This window comes from Rattus norvegicus, chromosome 8 (assembly GCF_021556685.1).
Source record: "Rattus norvegicus strain SHRSP/BbbUtx chromosome 8, alternate assembly SHRSP_T2T, whole genome shotgun sequence".
NCBI lineage: Eukaryota > Metazoa > Chordata > Mammalia > Rodentia > Muridae > Rattus > Rattus norvegicus.
Genome location: NC_141541.1, coordinates 117,254,289 through 117,274,559, shown reverse-complemented (window position 1 = coordinate 117,274,559; position 20,271 = coordinate 117,254,289). Strand labels below are relative to the sequence as shown.

The 20,271-nt window shown below is 51.1% G+C and overlaps 1 protein-coding gene across 7 annotated transcripts; it reads right to left on the bottom strand.

Annotated features, from left to right (window-relative positions):
* Nucleotides 1-7,983: 7,983 nt before the first annotated feature.
* Nucleotides 7,984-18,862, bottom strand: Nckipsd (NCK interacting protein with SH3 domain). Of its 7 annotated transcripts, none has more exons than XM_087561437.1 (14): nucleotides 18,807-18,862; nucleotides 18,515-18,577; nucleotides 15,532-15,641; nucleotides 15,049-15,253; nucleotides 14,825-14,915; nucleotides 14,119-14,609; nucleotides 12,809-12,979; nucleotides 12,608-12,694; nucleotides 12,278-12,416; nucleotides 12,100-12,180; nucleotides 11,787-11,915; nucleotides 11,595-11,687; nucleotides 11,331-11,503; nucleotides 7,984-9,263 (listed from the first exon to the last, which is right to left on the bottom strand). In XM_087561437.1, the coding sequence occupies exons 3-14, from the start codon at nucleotides 15,636-15,638 to the stop codon at nucleotides 9,060-9,062; spliced, it is 1,971 nt and encodes a 656-aa protein (XP_087417563.1). In that variant the 5' UTR covers nucleotides 15,639-15,641; nucleotides 18,515-18,577; nucleotides 18,807-18,862; the 3' UTR covers nucleotides 7,984-9,059.
* Between the last annotated feature and the right edge of the window lie 1,409 nt (nucleotides 18,863-20,271).

Sequence of the window (20,271 nt, the reverse complement as noted above, 5' to 3'; positions counted from 1 at the left end):
GCCCCAAACCTGGTGGTACAGCCCTCCGCGCATGGCAGGTCTGGCGACAGAAGCCGTTGCGGCCATCTTTATTGAGGACAGAAGTGCTGCCCACGGTGCTGAATGGAGCGGGGATTTTCTCCGCTACTCCTCCGCGGTCCTCCCTCTCATCCTAGTACGCTGTTCCAGCGTGGTTTCCTAGCCTTTCTTCAGATTGAGAATCGCGTCTCCCTTTAGAACACTAGTTGGAGCCCTAACAACACCCATTCTGGTTTGAAAGTGTGCTGTCGTGATTTGAGTGTCCTCATCGGTCTGGGAAGGGTTACCATGTAGAATCCTGGGACTGTGAGAATAATGACCAGACACCGGCCTGGTTCAAACAATAGCGTTAACTGTTTATTAACAAGTCTAATTTATGAGAAACATGTATATATCTCCTTGTTTGGTCCTACAGAGAAGGATCTCAAAACGACCCTTCTGAGGCAGGAAAAAAAGCCAACTCTTCTCCGCCTCAACAGTCACTAGCGGTCTCCCAGACTTGGGGCTCCTGTACTAGGCACCACATCTCTCCAAGCTATGGCTCTTTCCAGTGTTCTGAGATGCCACGTGGAAACCAGGGTTGCACAGCTCTGGGCCCAGCTTCCTCAGATCTCCGCCCCCGCTCCTGCGACAACTGCATCCTTTAACCCCTTGAAGAATCCGACAGAAGTTCACTTCTCCCTATTCCGGGTCCAATCTAGCTTTCCGTCCAACTCCTGGCACGCGCGCATCTCAACCGACCAATAGCTGGTTGTGGCGCAGCAGACGTCAGAGAATACTAGAGAAAGGCGGCGCATTCCAATCAGAGAGTCATTGTTTCTATTGGCACAATGGAAGACCCCGCCCCTCTCGGAGGACTCCATTGTATGCGGGAGGTAGCAGGGCCTCGCGGGTTCCAAGCTAGCCAGCAGAAATAATCCAAAAGACGGGCTATACTGATCGGCCTCCAAACTTGGCATCGGTGATGAGCTGCAACGCAAGGTGCAGAGCACTCATTCATTCTGATACCGAGATAGGAGTCAGGCCTAGGATCCCAGAACATTGCCCTGGGTGCGGCTCCCCCGGCTGAGTGGTTACTACTTCAAACAGTCCAAGAACTCTTGGCCAAGACCTCTGGCCCGCCCCTAAATGGTAGCTATGACATCACCAGCAGCCAATCAACGCATTCTCTTGCTCCTAGGTTTCTTTGCTTAGGAAATGTCTCGCTCACGCGGCTTGCCCTCGATGTGGCTTCTGCGATCTGGCCCATGGGCTTCAGCTGTAGTGTTTGGGGTCTTTGAGTCTTAAGACTCAAGTCAGAGTTCTGTGACAGATACACCTTTTGTGCGTGCAGGTGGAATATCTACAGCGGCTCTAAAGAAGGCGCTCCGTAGGATTGTAGTTCCTGACTGGAGCAGAGAGGAGCGGGACCTGGTTTTGAAGCGCCCGCCGCTCTGTGGCTTCACGGACTAGTTAGTGGAAAGCACAAATTTCAGGTCGAAGAAGGAGGAAAAGAGCTGGGATTACAGAGGAGACGCCTGAATGACCTTAGGGATCTGGACTTCCGGTACGAGATGCCTGAGCAGCACTTTTAGAGTGCCATTCCGGCTCTCGCCGCATGGAAAGATATGTTAAGGCACCGTGGCTGAGGGAAATCAAGTTCTGTGTTCCCCTCAAGCAGGGATGGTGACTGGCCTCCACCCTTGACTCCGTAGCGTCCACTAGATGTGGCTGTCTCCAGTCTTCCTCCATTTGTGACTGCTATTTGATGGACGCTCCCTCACCTTGTTGTCTCATATATACTCTTATGTCCAACCCAGTCGTTCCTAATGCACTTCCAGGAAAGACAGATAAGGAGCCTGCAAGATGGTTCAGCTCGTAAAGATGCTTGATGTCCGAGTTTGACATGAGTTTGATCCCTGGAATCCATGTAAGAGTAGAAGACCGACCCCACAAAGTTGTCCCCTGGCCTCTACCTGCTACTCCACCCTATAAAAATCCATCCACATTTTCAAATGAAATGCTAGTGATAATTCCTCCCTCTGCTAATAATTCCTCCCTCTGCTTCCAAGGCCAGTTTTGTCGCTGTTCACGGTCATTTCTTCTCGGTAGTTCCAGTTGCAGGGTCAGGGACGCAGATTTGATATAAGGTAAGAGAAACAAGACCAGACAGTCGTGATGCGAGCTCCACAGGTCCTAGCCTTTTCCATTAGAATTTCCCTGTATAATTTGTACATGTTCTGTACACCCAAGGCCTGAGTTCAATCTTCAGCACCATAAACGAAAGAAAGAGTCTTGTCCTGATATGGTGTCACAGGCCTAGCACTCAAGAGACAGGAAGACAGGTAGATCTCCAAGTTTGGGACCAGCCTCCGATACACAGTGAGACCCTGTCTCAAAGCAAAGCGAAGCAAAACAAGCACACATAAATCCTGACTGTAACTGTTCAGCTCTTCACTGGGCTATACCCGAACTCACTTAACATAGAGCGTCTCCCTCATGATGGCAGCTGTAGAGCATGGCTGCAGAAAAACACAAACTTGGGGGCTGGAGAGATGGCTCAGTGGTTAAGAGCACTGACTGCTCTTCCAGAGGTCCTGAGTTCAAATCCCAACAACCACATGGTGTCTCACAACCATCTGTAATGGGATCTGATGCCCTCTTCTGGTGTGTCTGAAGACAGCGACAGTGTACTCATAAATAAAAATAAATAAATAATAATAATAAAAAGAATATGGAGGTTAAGAGGGGAAAATTGTGTCTACGGTCAATATGACCAGGCAAGTAAAAAATATGCAAAGAAGGGGTGAGCAGTTAGTAGAGTGCTTGCTTATGTATGGAGCCCTGGGGTGGATTCTCAGCGCAAAAAAACCCAGCTCTGGTGGGGACGCCTGTAATCCTAGCACTCCAGAGGAAGAGGAAGGATGATCAGAAGTTCAAGGTCTTCAGACACAGAGTTACATGAGACCGTGGTCTAAAAATAAATTTTAAAAAAATCCAAGGGGGGTTGGGGATTTAGCTCAGTGGTAGAGCGCTTGCCTAGGAAGCGCAAGGTCCTGGGTTCGGTCCCCAGGTCCGGAAAAAAAAAAAAAAATCCAAGGGAACCTAAAGGTGGATTGTCTTTTTGCTTGTGTATTAGATTTATCTGATGTGTATGAGTGTGCTGCCTGCAGACATGTATGTGCAATGCATGTGTCTGGTGCCTGCAGAAGTGAGAATAGGGCATCCGATCCCAGAGAGGTACAGTTAGACATGGTTGTGAGCTGCCACGTGAGTACTGGTAGCTGAACCTGGGAATTCTAAGAGCAACAAGTGCTCTTAGCTCCAGCCTCGGTAAGAGTAAATTGTTAATGTGAGCTTAACAAAGTTGGACATGGGCCTAGAGAAATGGACCAATTGTTTAGAGAACCTATTAATTCATTTTGTTTTTGTTTTGTTTTGTTTTGTTTTGAGATAAGAGTTTTTCTGTGTAGCCCTGGCTATCCTGGAACTCACTCTGAAGACCTTGAACTCACAGAAATCCCCCTGCCTCTGCCTCCTGGGTACTGGGATTAAAGGAGTGCACCATCACCCAGCTAGAGATATGATTTTTAATAGAACATACAAATGTACTAAACAAATGAAAACATCAATAAACTGGACTCCATTACAATTAACATTTTTTATTTGTTTCTTTCTCGAGACAAGGTTTCTGTTTGTAACAACCCTGGTGGCTGTCCTGGAATTCTCTTTGGAGACCAGCCTGGCCTCAAACTCAGAGATTTATTTACCTGCCTCTGCCTCCCCAGTGCTGGGATTAAAAATGGTTCGGTCCTCAGCTCCGAAAAAAAAAGAAGGGATTCAGGCTGGGCTGGAGAGATGGCTCAGAGGTTAAGAGCACTGACTGTTCTTCCAGAGGTCCTGAGTTCAATTCCCAGCAACTACATGGTAGCTCACAACCATCTATGAGAACTGGTGCCCTCTTCTGACCTGCAGGCATACATAATAAAAATAGCTTTAAAAAAAAAAATAAAATAAAGAGAGCCAGCTAGATGTGTTACATGCCTGCAGTCCCGGTACTGGAGCTGAGATATCAGTTACCTGCTGACTAGGGCTAGATAGTGAGACCATGTTTTAAATAACAACAGCAACAAATGGGGCTGGAGAGATGGCTCAGTGGTTAAGAGCATTGACTGCTCTTCCAGAGGTCCTGAGTTCAATTCTCAGCAACCACATGGTGGCTCACAACCATCTGTAATGAGATCTGATGCTACACTGTACTCATATATATTAAATAAATAAATAAATAAATCTTTAAAAGAGAAGAAGGAGAGGAAGAAGAAGAAGAGGAGGAGAAGGAGGAGGAGAAGAAGAGGGGAACCAAACCACCGCAGTCCTGTGCTTCTACAGACTCAGCCTCTTTGAAAACTGAAATGGGAAAGTTATTGACATTAAGTCAACATAGCAAGATCTTGATGGACAGATAATAGATAGACATACAGACTATAAGTATGAAATCTAAGGGGGTTGGGGATTTAGCTCAGCGGTAGAGCGCTTGCCTAGCAAGTGCAAGACCCTGGGTTCAGTCCCCAGGGTCCAAAAAACAAAAAAAAACCCAAACAAACAAAAAAAAGTATGAAATCTAAGGACTCATGCTGAATACATATACAAGTCAATAAAAAATGCAAATCAGGGGCTGGAGAGATGGCTCAGTGGTTAAGAGCACCCGACTGCTCTTCCAGAGGTCCTGAGTTCAATTCCCAGCAACCACATGGTGGCTCACAACCATCTGTAATGAGATCTAATGCCCTCTTCTGGTGTGTCTGAAGACAGCTACAGTGTACTCACATATAATAAATGAATAAATCTTAAAAAAATGCAAATCAGTAGATATCTGGATAAATGGAATAAATAAGCATTACAAGTGAATAGCCAGGGGGTTGGGGATTTAGCTCAGTGGTAGAGCGCTTGCCTAGCAAGCGCAAGGCCCTGGGTTCGGTCCCCAGCTCCAAAAAAAAAAGAAAAAAACAAAAACAAAAACAAAAACAAAAACCAAGTGAATAGCCAGGAAACATGAAAAGGTTCAAGTCATGCTTTTTTTTTTTTTTTTTTTTGGTTCTTTTTTTCGGAGCTGGGGACCGAACCCAGGGCCTTGCGCTTGCTAGGCAAGCGCTCTACCACTGAGCTAAATCCCCAACCCCAAGTCATGCTCTTTGAACATAGCACTTTTCATCGTGTGCTATTCTCCTATTAAAAGAGGGAAAGGCTCAGCAGCTAAAGCACTTCGCAGATAAGTGTGAGGGCCAGAGTTTGGATCTCCAGCACCCGCATGAATATTGGATGGATGTGGCACCTATTCCTAATTCTCAGGTTCAGAGGGCAGATTGGTATCCTTGAAACATCTGGCGGTTCACACTAGCTGTATGCTGAGCTCTCAGGTCAACTGAGAGACTCTGCTTCGATGAATGAAGTGGAGGGCTATGGGGAAAATGCCCATTGGGCTTGGACCTCTATCTGCTCACACACACTACTGCACACAAAGATACATTAAAAGAAAAAAAAAACCAGATTTCTCCTCGTTGTAGCCTCAAACAATGGCTTTTGAGGACAGAGCTGAACTTTCTACCCCTCAAAAGAAGCTGTGCCGGAATAGACCAGTGATGTTATAGACCAGTGATGTCATAGACCAGTGATGTCATAGACCAGTGATGTCCCACACGAGCCACACCTTTATGCATCCCTGCTAGGTGCCATTTCTGGTTCAAAACACTGCTCAGCCTACAGATTCCTACTGTCCCCGTTTGCCTCTCAATCCCATCTAAACACTGTCCTTTCTTGGCAGAGCTAAGTGCTTCTCTGTCCCCCAGCCTGTCTCCTGCCTAGCCACATCCCACATCGACCCTTCCAAGCAGCCTGGAGAGGAATCTTTTGGCTTAACCACAATCTCCCTTTATAGCTACAATTTTACGTTGTAAGACTATTGCCAAGGTGTTTGATGAAGGGATTTAGGAGTCCTGCCCTTCCCCTAGGATGTTAGGGAACAGGACCCGTGTTTATGTAACTCCTGGCTAGGACTTCTGTATCTCCTACAAACATGTGCGGGGGAGTGGGGTGAGGGGGTGGGACTGGGCAAGTGTCAGTGTGGGCCTCACAAACCTATACATTGTTTATCTAGGAGCCAGCCCCCGGACACAGCACGGATCAGCCCAGCTCTTCCCACAAAGTCAGAGTGTACATCACAGCAAAGGTCAAGATGTTGCCCCAATGCTCCTGCCCCAGCTTCCTGGGGACCCACCGCTTTTCTCCTGAGGGTAATGGTTTCCTGCTTGCTTGCAGCACTCAAACAAAATCAGTTATGGCTGGAAATCAGTGTCGTTGACTCTGGATGTGACAGAGGAGGCAACATATCTCAGGGCAAGGAGCAGTGAGCAAGCTGTGGCCCTCCACTCGGAGCCTGCGAGCTCAGCGTTGTGACAGAGCCGATGGCTAAGGGTGGACAGTGCCTGGAGGATTGCTAAGATCCCCTCTACCCCACAGTTTTCCTTTGAAATGTCCCTGCCTTTTCTGAGCAACTGTTGAGGCCCGAGCCTCTGGGCCTCTACTCTATCTGATGCATGTATTTTGTATTTGGGTGTACACAGCAAGGCCAGAGGGTAGAACAAGTGTTTTTCTCTATCGCTCTGTGAGCCATATATACATACATACATACATACATACATACATACATACATACATATATATATATATATATTTTGCTGGCAAAGATGCATGTCCACTACATGTGTGTCTGGTACTTGCAGAGGTCAAAAGAAGACACCAGATCCCCTGGAAGTGGAGTTATGTGTGATTGTAAGCCACTGCATGGACTCTGAGAACTGAACCTGAGCCTTCAAGAGCAGCTGGTGCTGAACCACCTCTTGAGCCCTTCTACTTAAGGAATTTCTTTTTCGTTTTTAATCATGTGTTTTTGAGAGTTCATGCAGTGCTGAAAAAGGCCATAAGAGGGCACTGGATCTCCTGGAGCTGGAGGAGGTATTAGGCGGGTTAGGCGTCTCCTGATAGGGGTGGTGGAATTAAACTAGGGTCCTCCCCAAGAATGTGGGTGCTCTTACTTTTTTTTTTTCTTTTTTCTTTTTTTTTCAGAGCTGGGGACCGAACTCAGGGCCTTGCGCTTGCTAGGCAAGCACTCTGCCACTGAGCTAAATCCCCAACCCATGCTCTTACTTTCTTAAGCACTGGGCTATCTCTCCAACCTCCACCTTTAACTTTTTACATTGTGTTTTACTATTGTATGTGTGTATATGCATGTGTGTGTGTGCACGCGTGTGTGTATATGTGTGTATGTACGTAGGGACACAGCACAGCACCCATGTGGAGGATACTTGCAGTTGGTTCTTTCTGCCTCCCATGTAGGTCCCGGGAAGCAAACCCAAGTGCATGGTACCTCACCTTGCTTTTTACATGGGAGCTGAGAATCCAAACTCAGGCCTCCATGCTGGGGTGGCACTTTACCAACGGAAGTCATCATCGCTCCTGTCCCTGCCTTCACAGCGGACTGTAATTCTGCACGCATAGACCTGTATGAGGACTAGGGCTGCAGGTCAGAAATGCCTGAAGAACCAGACTTTGCCATTGTCCCTGGGCCCTCATTTTTCCTGCCCACTCTTAGTGAGATACACTGTACTGACCTGAGAGAAAACAAGTTTTATAAAAACAATCACTGTCTCTAATAAAGCAGGAGCGCACACTTAACTGCACCCTGGTTAACATATTCTTTCAGAATATAAAAAATTATGAAATCTCTGCTGAGGTTTCAACAGAAGAATCATGGTGGACCAAATAACAAGAGAATGGTAACCAAGTCAGCATGCTCAGGGAGAGCAGAGCTGGGAGAGGGACCTGCTCGGCTGAAGACCATGTAGGGAGCATGTGCAAGGCTCAGGTTCAAGCCCCAGCAGCATAAGAGGGAGATGAGCATGAGAGAGAAAGGGAGCACCAGAGACTAGCTGTGACGACAGGATTCGATAACTTTATTTTACTTGTTTTCTTAGTGAGATAGGCTCTCCCTATATAGCCCTGGATGGCCTGGAACTATGTAAACTCGGCTGATTGTGGTTATCTGTCTGTCTGCCTCCCAGGTGCTGGGATTAAGGGTGTGCACCACCATGGCCAAGATAGGAATGGGACCCAAAAGGGATAGCTCCCTACAGGTGTGCCCTGGGGCAGTGGCTGCAGCTGGGCCCTAGAGGAAGCATGGGAGAGGCCAGTCTTGTCAAGGGCCATCACCTCTCTGGGCTGCAGATGTTAAGCTGGAGGTGTGAGGTGCTGAGCCCCCACCACCCTTCCCATCCTCTCCCCTCAGGATCATACAGGGAAGCCCGATTCCTGACGCCTATAATTTATTTCTGAAGGTAAGCTGTGGTACATAGGAAAATACACATGGCTTTTGGCCTACTTTTTTTTTTTTTCCAGAGAAAATAGATTCTGTCATTGGCTTTCTCAGCACCATCATCCTGTCCCATGGGGCTGCAGGATGGATGGCCTGTCTCTAGGATCCTGCTTTCAAGGCAACAGCTTGGCCAAGGCCTCTGGGGCTGAAAGCAGGGGACTGAGGGACAGCGGTCCCTAAGGGGGTAAGGGGACAAAGGCTGCACATGAGCAGCACTCACTGCAAAGCTAAGGCAAAGCACAGAGCTGACAGAAGGCGCCTCCCTCACCCTACGGACACGGCCTGCTGAGGCCCGGCCCAGACAGTGGGTAGGGATAGCAGCAGCCCAGCCCGGAGCAGCAGCAGGACTCTGGGTATGCACATGAGGACGGGGTGGGGGTGACATGCTGAAGAGGCAGCCTACCAGCAAATAGAAGGCCTTCAGCTTGCACATTCCTCTGCCCCAACAGAGGTCCCAGACTGTGGTCCCCAGTCCTATATCTGGCCCCTTACACTGACTTCAGGTAAGGGGCCCGGCTCAGGTCCCTTCTAATCTTTTATCACCTCACAATATCAGTGCAAAACATCCTTAGAGCAAAGCCCCTGAGTTCTCTGCACCCTCCCAGGGCTGCAGAGAAGGGAGTAAAGAGAAGTGCTAGCTGGGGACCTCTCCCAGGTCCGGAAACTCCTTGTACATCTCTTGGACAATCATGCGGTCCATCTGGCACTGGGGTGAGGTCTCTTCCTCAGTCAGGATGCGCCGCAGTGTAGCCTGCAGGTCAGACAGCCGATGCCGGTGCTGGAGGTAGGGTGTGGAGCGGACCACGGCATGCATCAGGGAGAGGTACTCCATGCGTAGCTGTAGGAAGAGCAGGCTGGTTCAGCAACCCCTGGAATGGCAATGGCCCCAGAGGGGAACTGGCCTCTACTGTCCAGTGAACTATGGGACAACAAAGCAGCTCACACTCTTCGAATTCAATGCTAATGGCTCTCAAAGCTGTTGGAGAAGTGAATGAATGAATCTCCCAGAATGTGGCTGCATTGGTCTTGCCAGTCCTTTGGTGCCTGGTCCGCTAGGTACCATGTGTGCCAGTCAGAGCCCTTGGCTTCTCGACATCTCTTGCCCCAGACGACCTTAATTACACCCACGATCGGAAACAGCAATCTGCTCTCAAACACCTCATGCAGATCTTTCCTGAAAGCGCCCAACAAGATCATCCAATCACCTGCTTGTCATTTCCTACCTATCTTAGTCACCTCAAACACACACATCTGCCACCAAACTCATCACCCCACCTCCCACCCCAACCCCCACCCCGCGGAGGCACAGTGCTTCGCATGCTCTTTAGGAAAGTTGCTGCTTTGGTCGGCTGATCAGTTGAGATCCGGAGTGCATGTGTCCTCTTTGATTCCCCTGCATCCAACCCCCTCTGCTGTCTGTACCTGTCCTTATGGTAGCACTGCCCATCTTCTGCCCTTTGACCCTAAGTTGCCTGAGCAGCTGGTCTAGTGCCGTCTGAAATGCTGTCTTCTGCTCACAGCACCCAGCCTTCCCTTGTCCTCTCTAGGACAAACCAAAGAGTCCACCACTGTCAGTCTCCTGCCTCATCTGTGTACCTCCTGCAGTGGCACAGTCTCTCCAACACATTGTCCATTTCTCTATGGTCCAGACCAGGGCCTATAACAGTACCTCCCACCTTCAGAAGACCCTCCATGATCCATATTGTTTCCTTTTCATACCTGTCCCCGTTTTTCTGTTTCTCTGTACAGAAAACTGTCTACCTTCATTTATTGTTCCCAAGTCCTTCCCCACCTCCACTCTCCCAGTAACTTAAAACTTTCTCGAACTTTCCATTCAGACTTGACTCCCTTCACCACACTGGCATTGCTGGCCAGTCACCACTGGCTTCCATGTGGCAAATTCACAGACTAATTCTCCACCCCGCCCTAGGATCCTAACAGTGTGGCTCCCCTCTGCACACCGCACGTGCCCTTGGCTCACTTGGGTTTCCTCTTAGCTGAGCCTGCTGTATCACAGCTAACACCCAAACATCCCTGCTGATTACACCCATCTGATCGCCTCGGTAACCACCCAGTCACAGGCTTCTGCTCATGTCTCTGCACAGACAACATCTCCCTGATGCAGTGGCTCCTCGATGTCAACTGTTTCATTTCTTAGTGCTAGGGACAGAAGTCAGCCTGATGCATGCAAGGCAAGCGCTCCGTCAGCCGAGCCCTAGCCCGAGCCCTTGGCCTCATTCTTTTTTTTTTTTTTTTTTTCATTTGGTTTTTCAAGACAGAGTTTCTCTGTGTAGTCCCGGCTGTCCTGCAACTTCATCTGCAGATCAGGCTGGCCTCGAACTCACAGGGATCCAGCTGCCTCTGCCCCCTGAGTGCTGGGACTAAAGGTGTGTGACACCGTACTGCCTGGCTTGTCTTCTTCTTCTTTTTTTTTTTTTTCCTGGCTTGTCTTCTTGACTCATTCAAAACACAACTCTGTCTTTCCCTAAGAAGTTCCTTGGGTCTCTTTCATTAACATTCATCATCCTCCTACCTGTTCAAACCAATCCAGAAGCAGGCTCTGCCAGGCCCACTTGCAACACACCCCAAACCTGGCCTACTTCACCACCCAAACAGCATCTCCCCACCCACTCCTGCCTCGGGCTTCCTGGCTTCCACTCTGCTCTCACAGGAAGGCAGTGAGTTTCCTCCTCTTCTAAGAAGCAATTCCAGCTCTCTTCAAACATCCTGCTCCAGTCTGCCACAGAGCTGGCTGCCACGTCCTGGTTTCTGAGTAACCTTCCACACTTATTGGGCTCTGGCGGCAGTAGCAGCCCTGCCCCCTCACCTCCACTCAATGTCACAGTTACCCCCTTTTGTTAAGTGGCTGCTCAGCACCCAACCCCCTGCAGCAGCCTCCAGGCACCTTGTCTCCAGGTGACAGGTCGGCAATCTGGCGCACAGTGATGTCAATGAGCGCCATCATGTCTGTGTGGTAGAAGATGGAGGCCGTGGCAGCGCTGCTGAACACGTCCTGCAGGAACTTGAGGACAGAGTGTGGCGGCTGGGGCTCATGTCTGAAGATACGCACAGGATCGTCTGGAAGGCAAGGGTTCAGGAGTCAAGGCAGGGGAGGCGACAGAGTGCATCTGAGTGGCACGTGCACCTGTGTGGACTTCTAGGCTCTCACCCCCTCTGTTCAGAAGCAAAAGCAGCTTCTCTGAGAAGATCTTCACGTTGGTGTGCTTGCTTAAGGCAGCCATGATGACATTCTGGTCAGGAGCTGAGGAAAGACACGGGTGGAGACGAGGTAAGAGTGTGGGTACAGAAGTCTGCAAAGCCCCACTTTGGTCGGCCTCCTTCCAGATGTGTCGCACTCCACCTGTCAGGTGCAGGTTGAGAGCCAGAAGCAGGTTCATGCAGAGGTCTGGCAGCTGCTCTGTAGCGTCCAGGGGCAGGCCATCCTCAACGATGCTCAGTAGGAACTGGGCAAAGGGTGTACCCAGGTGTTCTGAAAGAATAGCACAGAGAAATACACAGATCCAACTTTTGCTCCCCATACAATCCAGACTCCCTGGCTTTCTGTGAGCCCAAAGAACACCCTCTTCTAGTCAGTAGGTCTCCAGGCCCTTGAGACACACATGGGTCCTACCTCCGGGACCTCCAGTCCATTGCTTAGCCATCTGCATTCTTACCATAGTGTGCGTAGGGCACCGCCTCTCCCATGGAGAAGACCATGGCCAGGACAAGGGCGGAATAACAGAGCTTCTGGTGGTCTGGCGGGGTAAGGAAGGTAGTCAGCAAGGCCAGGAATCCCTGGCAGATAGTGGGAACAGTCTCCAAGTGGTAAGGAGTGCCCCACCCCCGCCTCACCCTGTGTGTCGGTCTGCATGTCCCGTGCCAATTCCACAGGTAGCACAGAAGAGACCAGAGTAGAGATGATTGCTGCGTCCAGGCTGCACATGGCGCCGAAGCACTTGAGGAGCAGCAGCCGAAGTGACGCTCGGTGTTCCTGCAGAAGAACCTGTATGCTCAGTGCCCTTACTCCTGCCCACATGCCTCAGCGCCCCCTCTCCCTTGTCTTTTTTTTTTTTTTTTTTTTTTTTGGAGCTGGGGACCGAACCCAGGGCCTTGCGGTTGCTAGGCAAGCGCTCTACCACTGAGCTAAATCCCCAATCCCTCTCTCCCTTGTCTTATACATACCATTTGGTAATAGGCCACCAAGGCTAGGACAGATTCGAAGTCACTCCTTTTGCACATTTTCTTGCAAACTTCAGGATCTGCATCCGTCTGGAGGGAAGAAGAGGAGCAAGCAGTGTGAGGTGAGCATGCGTGTTAAAGGGTGATGGTACAAGGTAGGCTCACGGCTCCCATGGCAGACCCATGAGGGTCCCAACCCCGTACCAGGATGTGCAACAGTTCCTCAAGGTAGCAGCGGATGACATCCTCATCCTCGTAAAGAGCCCAGCTGCGCTGCTGGGCGTCATCCTTCCTTCTAGCCAGGTCTGCAAAGATCACCTCCAGTCTCTGCTGGTCATGGCAGACCTGCCCCGAGGGTAGGGCTGTGCTCAGGTCCTGGGGGAAGAAGGCAAAGAATGACTGACTCAGTAAGACCTCTGCACATCACCAGCTCCAGGAAGCCTCCGAGACCAGGGCTCCGTAAGCCTGACGTTCTTTGAACTGGGGTCCCACAAAATTCACACTGTGTAGGCCAACTCTAGTCTTGACCTTGTGGTAACAGACTCTGCTCAAGACTCAGCTGTGGGAATTTCCAACATCCCAACTCTCACTCTAGAACTGGATGAGCAGCTCCTGGGAGGCAGGCATGAGCTGTCACTCCTTGTATGTGACTCAGGATTCTCATTCTGGTTCCATACAGGGCCTGGTCTGTTGCACCTTATGCTAGCTGCTATACCCAGCGCAGGCGTACACAACGCTGGCTGCTACTACTCTCCACTCACTCCAACCAGAAACCATAGGTGGAGCCTAAGAAGTACTTTCGGCCCACTCAAACCCTTGGCTGTCCTAGAATCGGCTTTGAAGACCAGGCAGACCTCAAACTCAGAGATCCACCTGCCTCTGCCTCCTGAGTACTGAGATTAGAGGCATGCTCCACCAGATGTGACACCAGTGTCCCAACTTTGCCAAGGAACCCTAGCCATCTTGAAAGGCCCCCGTCACTATCATCCAAGTTGGCACCTAAGCCAACCATCAAAGCTCACCAAGACTCCTTTTCTCTACATTGCCAAAGCTAGCAAGGCACTGGTCTCTCACCCGCACTTCTTCTTTCCTTGCATCGAACTCTCAAAGACCGCGGAGCACCAGCAGATAGTGGGAAACCCCTTCAGGCGATGGGAAGCTTCCCCTAGTCCCACCTCATCCTGGCCTCCATTATCACCTGCCTTAGGCTCACCTGCTCCCTCACCACCGGCTCCCACACTGCCTGTGATCCAGACATGCCATCCACCTTCTTCCTTCCTGTGAGCCATGCTTGGTCCTTACAAGCTGAGCCTCTGTCTAGAACGTTCTTCCTCCCTTTCTCCTTCATGGGTCAACTCAAATGACTCCAATAGCCAGCCCAGTAAAAGCCAAGGGCTAGACCTTGACAAATACCTGTCACTCAGCCTGGACACAGGTGTGAGGGCAGGAGAGGGGTGGGACTAGCAGGCTGGCTGAGGGTGGGGAGGCTCCTTGGCCGTGCTGCCCACCCTCACCTTGCCCTCTACCAGCGAGAGGAGGACCTGCTCCATGACAGGCGAGCTGGCTGGTACGGAGGCCTGGATGTGACCCACCACGACACCAATGGCCACACGACATAATTCGTGGCTCAGACCAGTGTTTCTCCGAACAAGTTCCATCAGCTCTGCCCCAATGGTCCTTGGCACAACTGTCTCAGTAGCTGGCTTCTCCTCTGTGGTCTCTGGGCTCAGGGCATCCAGAGCTTCGAGGTCATCAGGGGCTGAGTTTGTTTCAGCTGCCACTTCCTCAGCAGGGGGCTCCGGGGATGGTGCCTTGGAGGGAGAGGGCTGGGCCTGGGACACTGTAGTGTGGGCACTTCGGCGAGGTACAGGCGGAGGTGTGGGTGAGCAGCTGGGACCCAGCTCAGAGGGGCTAGAGCCAGTGTAGAGTGTGTCCATGGAGGTGCTGCTGACTGAAGAGCCACTAGACACAGAACTACCTCCAGAGGGTACTGCTGTGCGGCCACCTGTGAACAGAAAACAAATGCTATGCTGGGGCAGCCTACTGGGAAGCACCATGCTTCTTGGCCTAGAGGACCCGACCATAGTACCAGACCCAGTTCCTCTGCTAGGCCCTATCTCCTAACCAAGCCTGGGGGCCCAAACATGGGGACTCTCTATTTACCCCAAGTTCCAAGCGCAGGGTACTCCCACCCCAATTACCCAAGCCTGGCCCTCTCACCACTCCCTGAGATCACCAGGGCCTCACGGTCTCGGCGCTTCACTGGTGGGGGTGGGGTGGCAGGTGCTGCTCGCCGAGGCTGTGGTGGGACCTGAGAGAACAGAATTGGGATCTAGGGGAGGACAGGCTGCCAGCTGCACCTGTGACCCGAGCAGACCCCTTGAGTCTCTAGATGAAGCTTTAGTCCCACACACCTCCTTCTAAAAGATACCCTCACTCCATACCTGGTAGAGGGCTCCATCTGTCCCGAGATGCTCAGAACTGGGTAGGCTATGCTGCCGTTCAAACCCAGTTCGACACACCCCATTGGGCTGCCTAGATACAGCAGTGTCCAAATGGTGGTCACTGGTGGATGGGGTCATAACCGAAGCACTGGCAGCTGAGGTGCCCCTTCGAGACAAGGTCTCTTTCCGATGATGAATAAGCTTCCTGAGAGACCAACAGACCATGGTGGGAAGGCTCCTCCCTACTCCCAAAGTGTACATACACGTGCATGCGCGCACACACACACACTCCCATACGTACACTCTAAAATCAATATTTCTGTGGGATGCTGTGACCTCACAGTACAGGCCCCTCATCCATCCCACTCTGTGGAACCTCATACTAACCCTAGTATGCTTCCATAGTATCTCTGGCCCTATTAAAGGAGCCTCCCCACCAACATGCTCAAGAGAAGGTACGACCTCCGCTTCCCGGATACTCACTGAAGGACTCCACGCTGTTCCAGGCTGTACTTGCCACCATCTCGCATGGCTGTGTTGTGCACAGCCTCAATGGCCCGGTCAATAGCTTGGAGGACATCTTGCTCCATGCCCTAAAGGTAGGTGGGTAGTTAGACCGGGGTGCCGAGTGGGGTTGACCGGCTCAGAGCCAGCCCAGTCTGGAACTAGCCTAGAATTCTGGACACTAGAAGACAGCCAGAACGGAATACAGAATGCAGAGTTCAAATCGTGTCACTCGGGACGCAGGGGCACAGGGTAACTCTTTGATGGCATTTTACATTTAGAGGCCCCCTCAGTTTATCCCATACACAGGCTCTTGGCAATGACAACTCTAAAAACTATAGGTCTAAGAGAGAAACCATCGGAATCCCAGATTGGGACCAGGAGTATAAACCTAGCCTATCCTTGGGCTCGGCTCAGAGCCCAGAGTGAATGCCAAAAGGAAGACTCCCATGTCTGGAATCCTTAATCAGTCACTCTGGAAGCTGATCCTTCACAAAACCAAGGTCACTCTCCAGAACAGCCTTGTCTCCCTCCATAGGGCCCTTCCCAAGCACTGGGAGGTAAGAGTCGGCCAAAAGAACCTCTCCTCCCAAGCTCTCCTACCACTTTTCCAGACCACCTCTGGGTAGGCGCTCAGTGCTTATGGTAAAGGAGGGACTTGAAAGACCGGCCTGGTTCCTGGCCATCCTCAGTCAACCAGGGGCCGGTCTTCTGCTCTGTCTGGCATGGAGGGAGATGTGGATTACAGCTGTGGGACTGTAACCCCAGAGCAGACCTGAGCACACTCTAGGGTACAGTTTTGTTGTCTGTTTTGGTTGGCTGGGTGGCTGGTCTTTTGAGATGAGAATCTCTGCAGCCCAAGCTGGTCTGGAAGTTGCTTTGTAGCCTAGGCTGGCCTGGAACTCATGGTAATCCTCCCCAAGTCTCAGACTGTAGACATAAATCACCATGTTTAGTTCCAGAGTGAGTTTAAGAAGCTTCCATTATAGTATCAGAAAAATATAGGGGTCAGCAAAGTCCTTCAGGAGGCAGGTGTGTGGGTGGGTGGGGCCGGGAAACACAGCTCTAGCGACAGGAAGGGAAAGTTTTGAGGAAGAATGGCAAACACCAGGATGAATGAAAATGAGACAGAAATTTGCAGAGTCGGAGGAACTGAGACTAGGGGTATGCCGGAAGAAAACAGAGGAAGTGATCCAAGAAAGAAGGGGCCTTTCTTTCCTTCCCAACCCCCCAGCCCCACTGACCCTGGCGGAAGCAGAGGCTCCATAGGCCTCGACAAAGAGACAGGGCTTCCCCAAAAAGTCTCCAAAGAGACCCCGGCACTCAAAAGGCTGAATTGAGCATGACACAGTTTTTAGATTTTTCTCACCCAGAACACCTCTAGAGGAGACTGAGGGTCTGTGAGGAGTACCCTAGAACCAGGAATCTCTCCCCTTTGGCAAGACCAGATGACATTTCCAAATTTATCACAGTATTTCTGTCTTTAACTGGGCTGGGACAGGATGTTTCCATAGCTAGGCACTAGGGCAGGGTAGGAGTCTGGAACTGCCCAGACTGCCCTCAGTCCCCCGTCCTCCTACAGTCAGAATAGGCTGACTGCAGACATTGCAGCAGGACTACACTTGAGCAAACAGGAACTGGAGCAGGCTCCGTCCAAGGAGACCAGGCCATCTTCAGAACAGGGGAAGCCATGGAGGAGGCGCACTTCCTCGCAGTGTGGACAGCTCCCATTCCAGGATGGAGCTCCCCGATTTCAGGGAAGGAAATCTGAGAAATCAGGAGTAGGGGCTTGGGGGAAGTGGAGGCTGTACTAGGGAACCTTGTCAGCAGAGGGCCGGGGCCTTGGTTCCAAAAAGGTTGGGGAAATTGTCCTTGAGGAGAGCTTGATAGGTGGGCGAGTTCAGGAGACAGAAATACTACAGGAATTGGGAACAGCATAAGGGACGGGAATGCCTGTGGCTCTGGGGTCCAAGTAGGTGGGGGTGGGGGGATGGGGACTAAGAACCTGGAGGGTGGTTGAGGAAACAGGTGGTGTATGAGGTGGCAAAGTCAGTGGAGGGCATGGTGGTCTTTATGGTAAAGGTGCAGGCTACAAATTGACGGGAGACTGGCATCTTAGGGAATAATTAGGGTTTGGGGTCTAAGGGACTTGGGTAATGAATGGACGGGAGTTTCTGGGTCTAGTTCCAGAATTCTATGCAGATGGAGGCTGATTATGGATGCGAGAGAGCCTGGAGTCCCAGTTCCAGATTAAGCTTTTCAGAGGCCTGCGTTTAGATGCCAAAGGCCTAGTCTCTGGTGGGTGTTGATGGCCCCCGGAAGGGGGTCTCAGTCCTTACTGTTCTTGGGACTTAAGGTCAGATTCTCAAACTCCTTGTCTGGTAGAAGTCCCGAAGAATCTGTCAGAGCTTCCTGGATAGTTTCTGCGTGCTGGTGAAGGGGTTCGGTCGAGAGGCCTGGGAGGGTGGGACACACTCACCTGCAGGCGATGCAGGTAGGCAGGCGGCACGTACCCGGTCTCGCCACTGCGCGCCCGTGCCGCTAACCACCAGTGCGTGCTGCTGCGCTCCAGCACCAGGAAGGTTTCGCCTGCAGCGAACGCCATGGCGTTGGGCTCCGCGGAGCGGAACGCATACAGCGCGCGGTACATGAGGCCGGGCCGCTCTGCGCCGCGCCGGTGCTGGGTACGCGACGAAGGTTGCAGTGCCGGGAAGCCCAGGCCCTGAGTGCCGCGCTCGCCCCGCCCCGCCCCGTGACACGCCACGCGCGCGCATGCGCGACTGCCGAAAGCCCCGCCCCAGGGATGAGTCGGCTCCAGCATTGGAGCGCCGCGCCCCCTCGCGGCCCGGGGAGGTTTGGAGGGGCGGGGTTATGAATAGAGTCTCTTATTCCTTCAGGCCTCTGACTCCAGTCAGGTGACTTAGGGTCCTAACTCCCTTTGCCTGGCCTTCCTCCTCCTTACCCAGCTCAGGTGTGAGCGTTGCGTTCCTTCTCATCTCCTGATGGAGGATGCTTGTCAGTGCGTCTGTGGGGACAAGTGCTTTGAGGAATCCTGATCAGATATTTGGAAGTCCTTCCTGGCGAGGGGTCTCCCCAGCGCATCTAGACCTCACAATGCCTTAGTACAAAGTCCCTACTCTGTCGCTGAGGTGGTGAACAAGTGTGGAGGACAAGGGACAAAACCAGGCAGTACTGCCCAAAATGCATCTTTGCTCCCCACCACATACATACTTCCTTCCTATCTTGAGTCTTACATCTGTTCTGTCTGAACACTCCCTTCTGAACCATGCCCCATGGTCAACTTGTCAGTGACTATCCTTTTGCCATTTTGTTGTCACAAAGGATTCAAAAATGTGACCTAAGGTCATATGCATTCATAACAAATCAATCTGTGTGTATACATGCATCTCCCATTTTTAAAGGCAACCTGTTACCTAACCCTGCCCTCCCTCAACACCACAAATGGCACTTCTGGAAAAAGAAAGGGTTAGGGCAGAAGGCTGACAGGGTAGGGATTAAACACATGAGGTTTAGAGAACATGTTTTGGATCCTGAATGGTGGCACAATCCCAGCATCCAGGAGGCAGAGCTGGAGAAAGCCAAGTTCAGGATCAGCCTGGGCTTCATTTTAAGACTCTGTCTCAAAGAAAGAAAAAGCATCCTTGACCTTCACTTAATATTCAGTGTATCCCTCCAAATCTCTGAAATCCTTGACATCCCGGAGGCCCAGTGAAGAGGGCCTAAAGGGTCCCTGCATACTCTCCACTGAGAACCTCAATCTAGGGAGCATAGGATATACACACCATCAGACAATGTTTTTCAAGGCAAGGTCTCACTGTGTAGTTGGGGCTGTTCTGAACAATGTAGAACAGGCTGGCCTCAAACTCAATAATCCACCTGCCTTTGCCTCTCAAATGCTGGGACTTATGGACATGTGCTGCCACACCCCAGCCCCCAAAGACAAGGTCACACTAGCAGCCCTGACTGGCCTGAAATGAACAGCAATCCAACTGCCTCTGCCTCCTGAGTACTTACAAGATGAGCTGGACTACACCTAGACTTCACTAGTCTATTTAGGCATGGTAGGGGTAGGCCCAGTGGGACATGGGGAGCTGCCAGATGGTTCAGCCAAGTCAAGAACTTGATATCCAGGCCCTGGTTTTTCCATATCAAATGTTTCTGCCAGTTCTTCTCTCTCACACACACACACACACACCCCTTCCAGAAGCTTCCAGGCACATAGCAGTGGTAGCTATCTGGGGCTGTGCTGGCTGGTCTTTGTGAGGATGAGGCTGGTCTTTGTGTTACAGGACTGCTGAGCAGGAATGGTAACAGGTGAAGCCAGGACTGACCATGGCTACCAACAGACCAGAGACTTGTGGCTACTTGAGACCCCAGCATGAGGTCTGGGATATCTGAATTACTATGACCAGGCAACTAATTACTTGCTGCCAATTATCTATGAGAAATCAAAAGCTGGACCCAAGGATTGGAGCACCTGTTGTCCAACTTCTCCTTAAGCTATGTAGGGCCATGGGAAAACCTATACCAAATGATTTTTGTGTAAGGGTGGTAGAGACCCAGCCAGCACAAACCAGTGACCTGGCTAAGTAGTGTTAGACTGGGACACTTTAGATAAAACTAAGTCTTTGTAATGAGTGGGTGCCAGGCCTGGGAGACCACAACACAAGGTTAAGGCTTCTGCAGGTGGGAGGGAGT

Excerpts from the sequence above, each read along its gene's own strand:
- Nckipsd (XM_087561437.1), bottom strand. The coding sequence starts at position 15,638 with ATGGAGCAAGATGTCCTCCAAGCTATTGACCGGGCCATTGAGGCTGTG. Across the intron at positions 15,254-15,531 it reads GAACAGCGTGGAGTCCTTCA|GAAGCTTATTCATCATCGGA; the intron begins GTGAGTATCCGG and ends TTGGTCTCTCAG. Across the intron at positions 12,980-14,118 it reads TCTCGCTGGTAGAGGGCAAG|GACCTGAGCACAGCCCTACC; the intron begins GTGAGGGTGGGC and ends TTCTTCCCCCAG.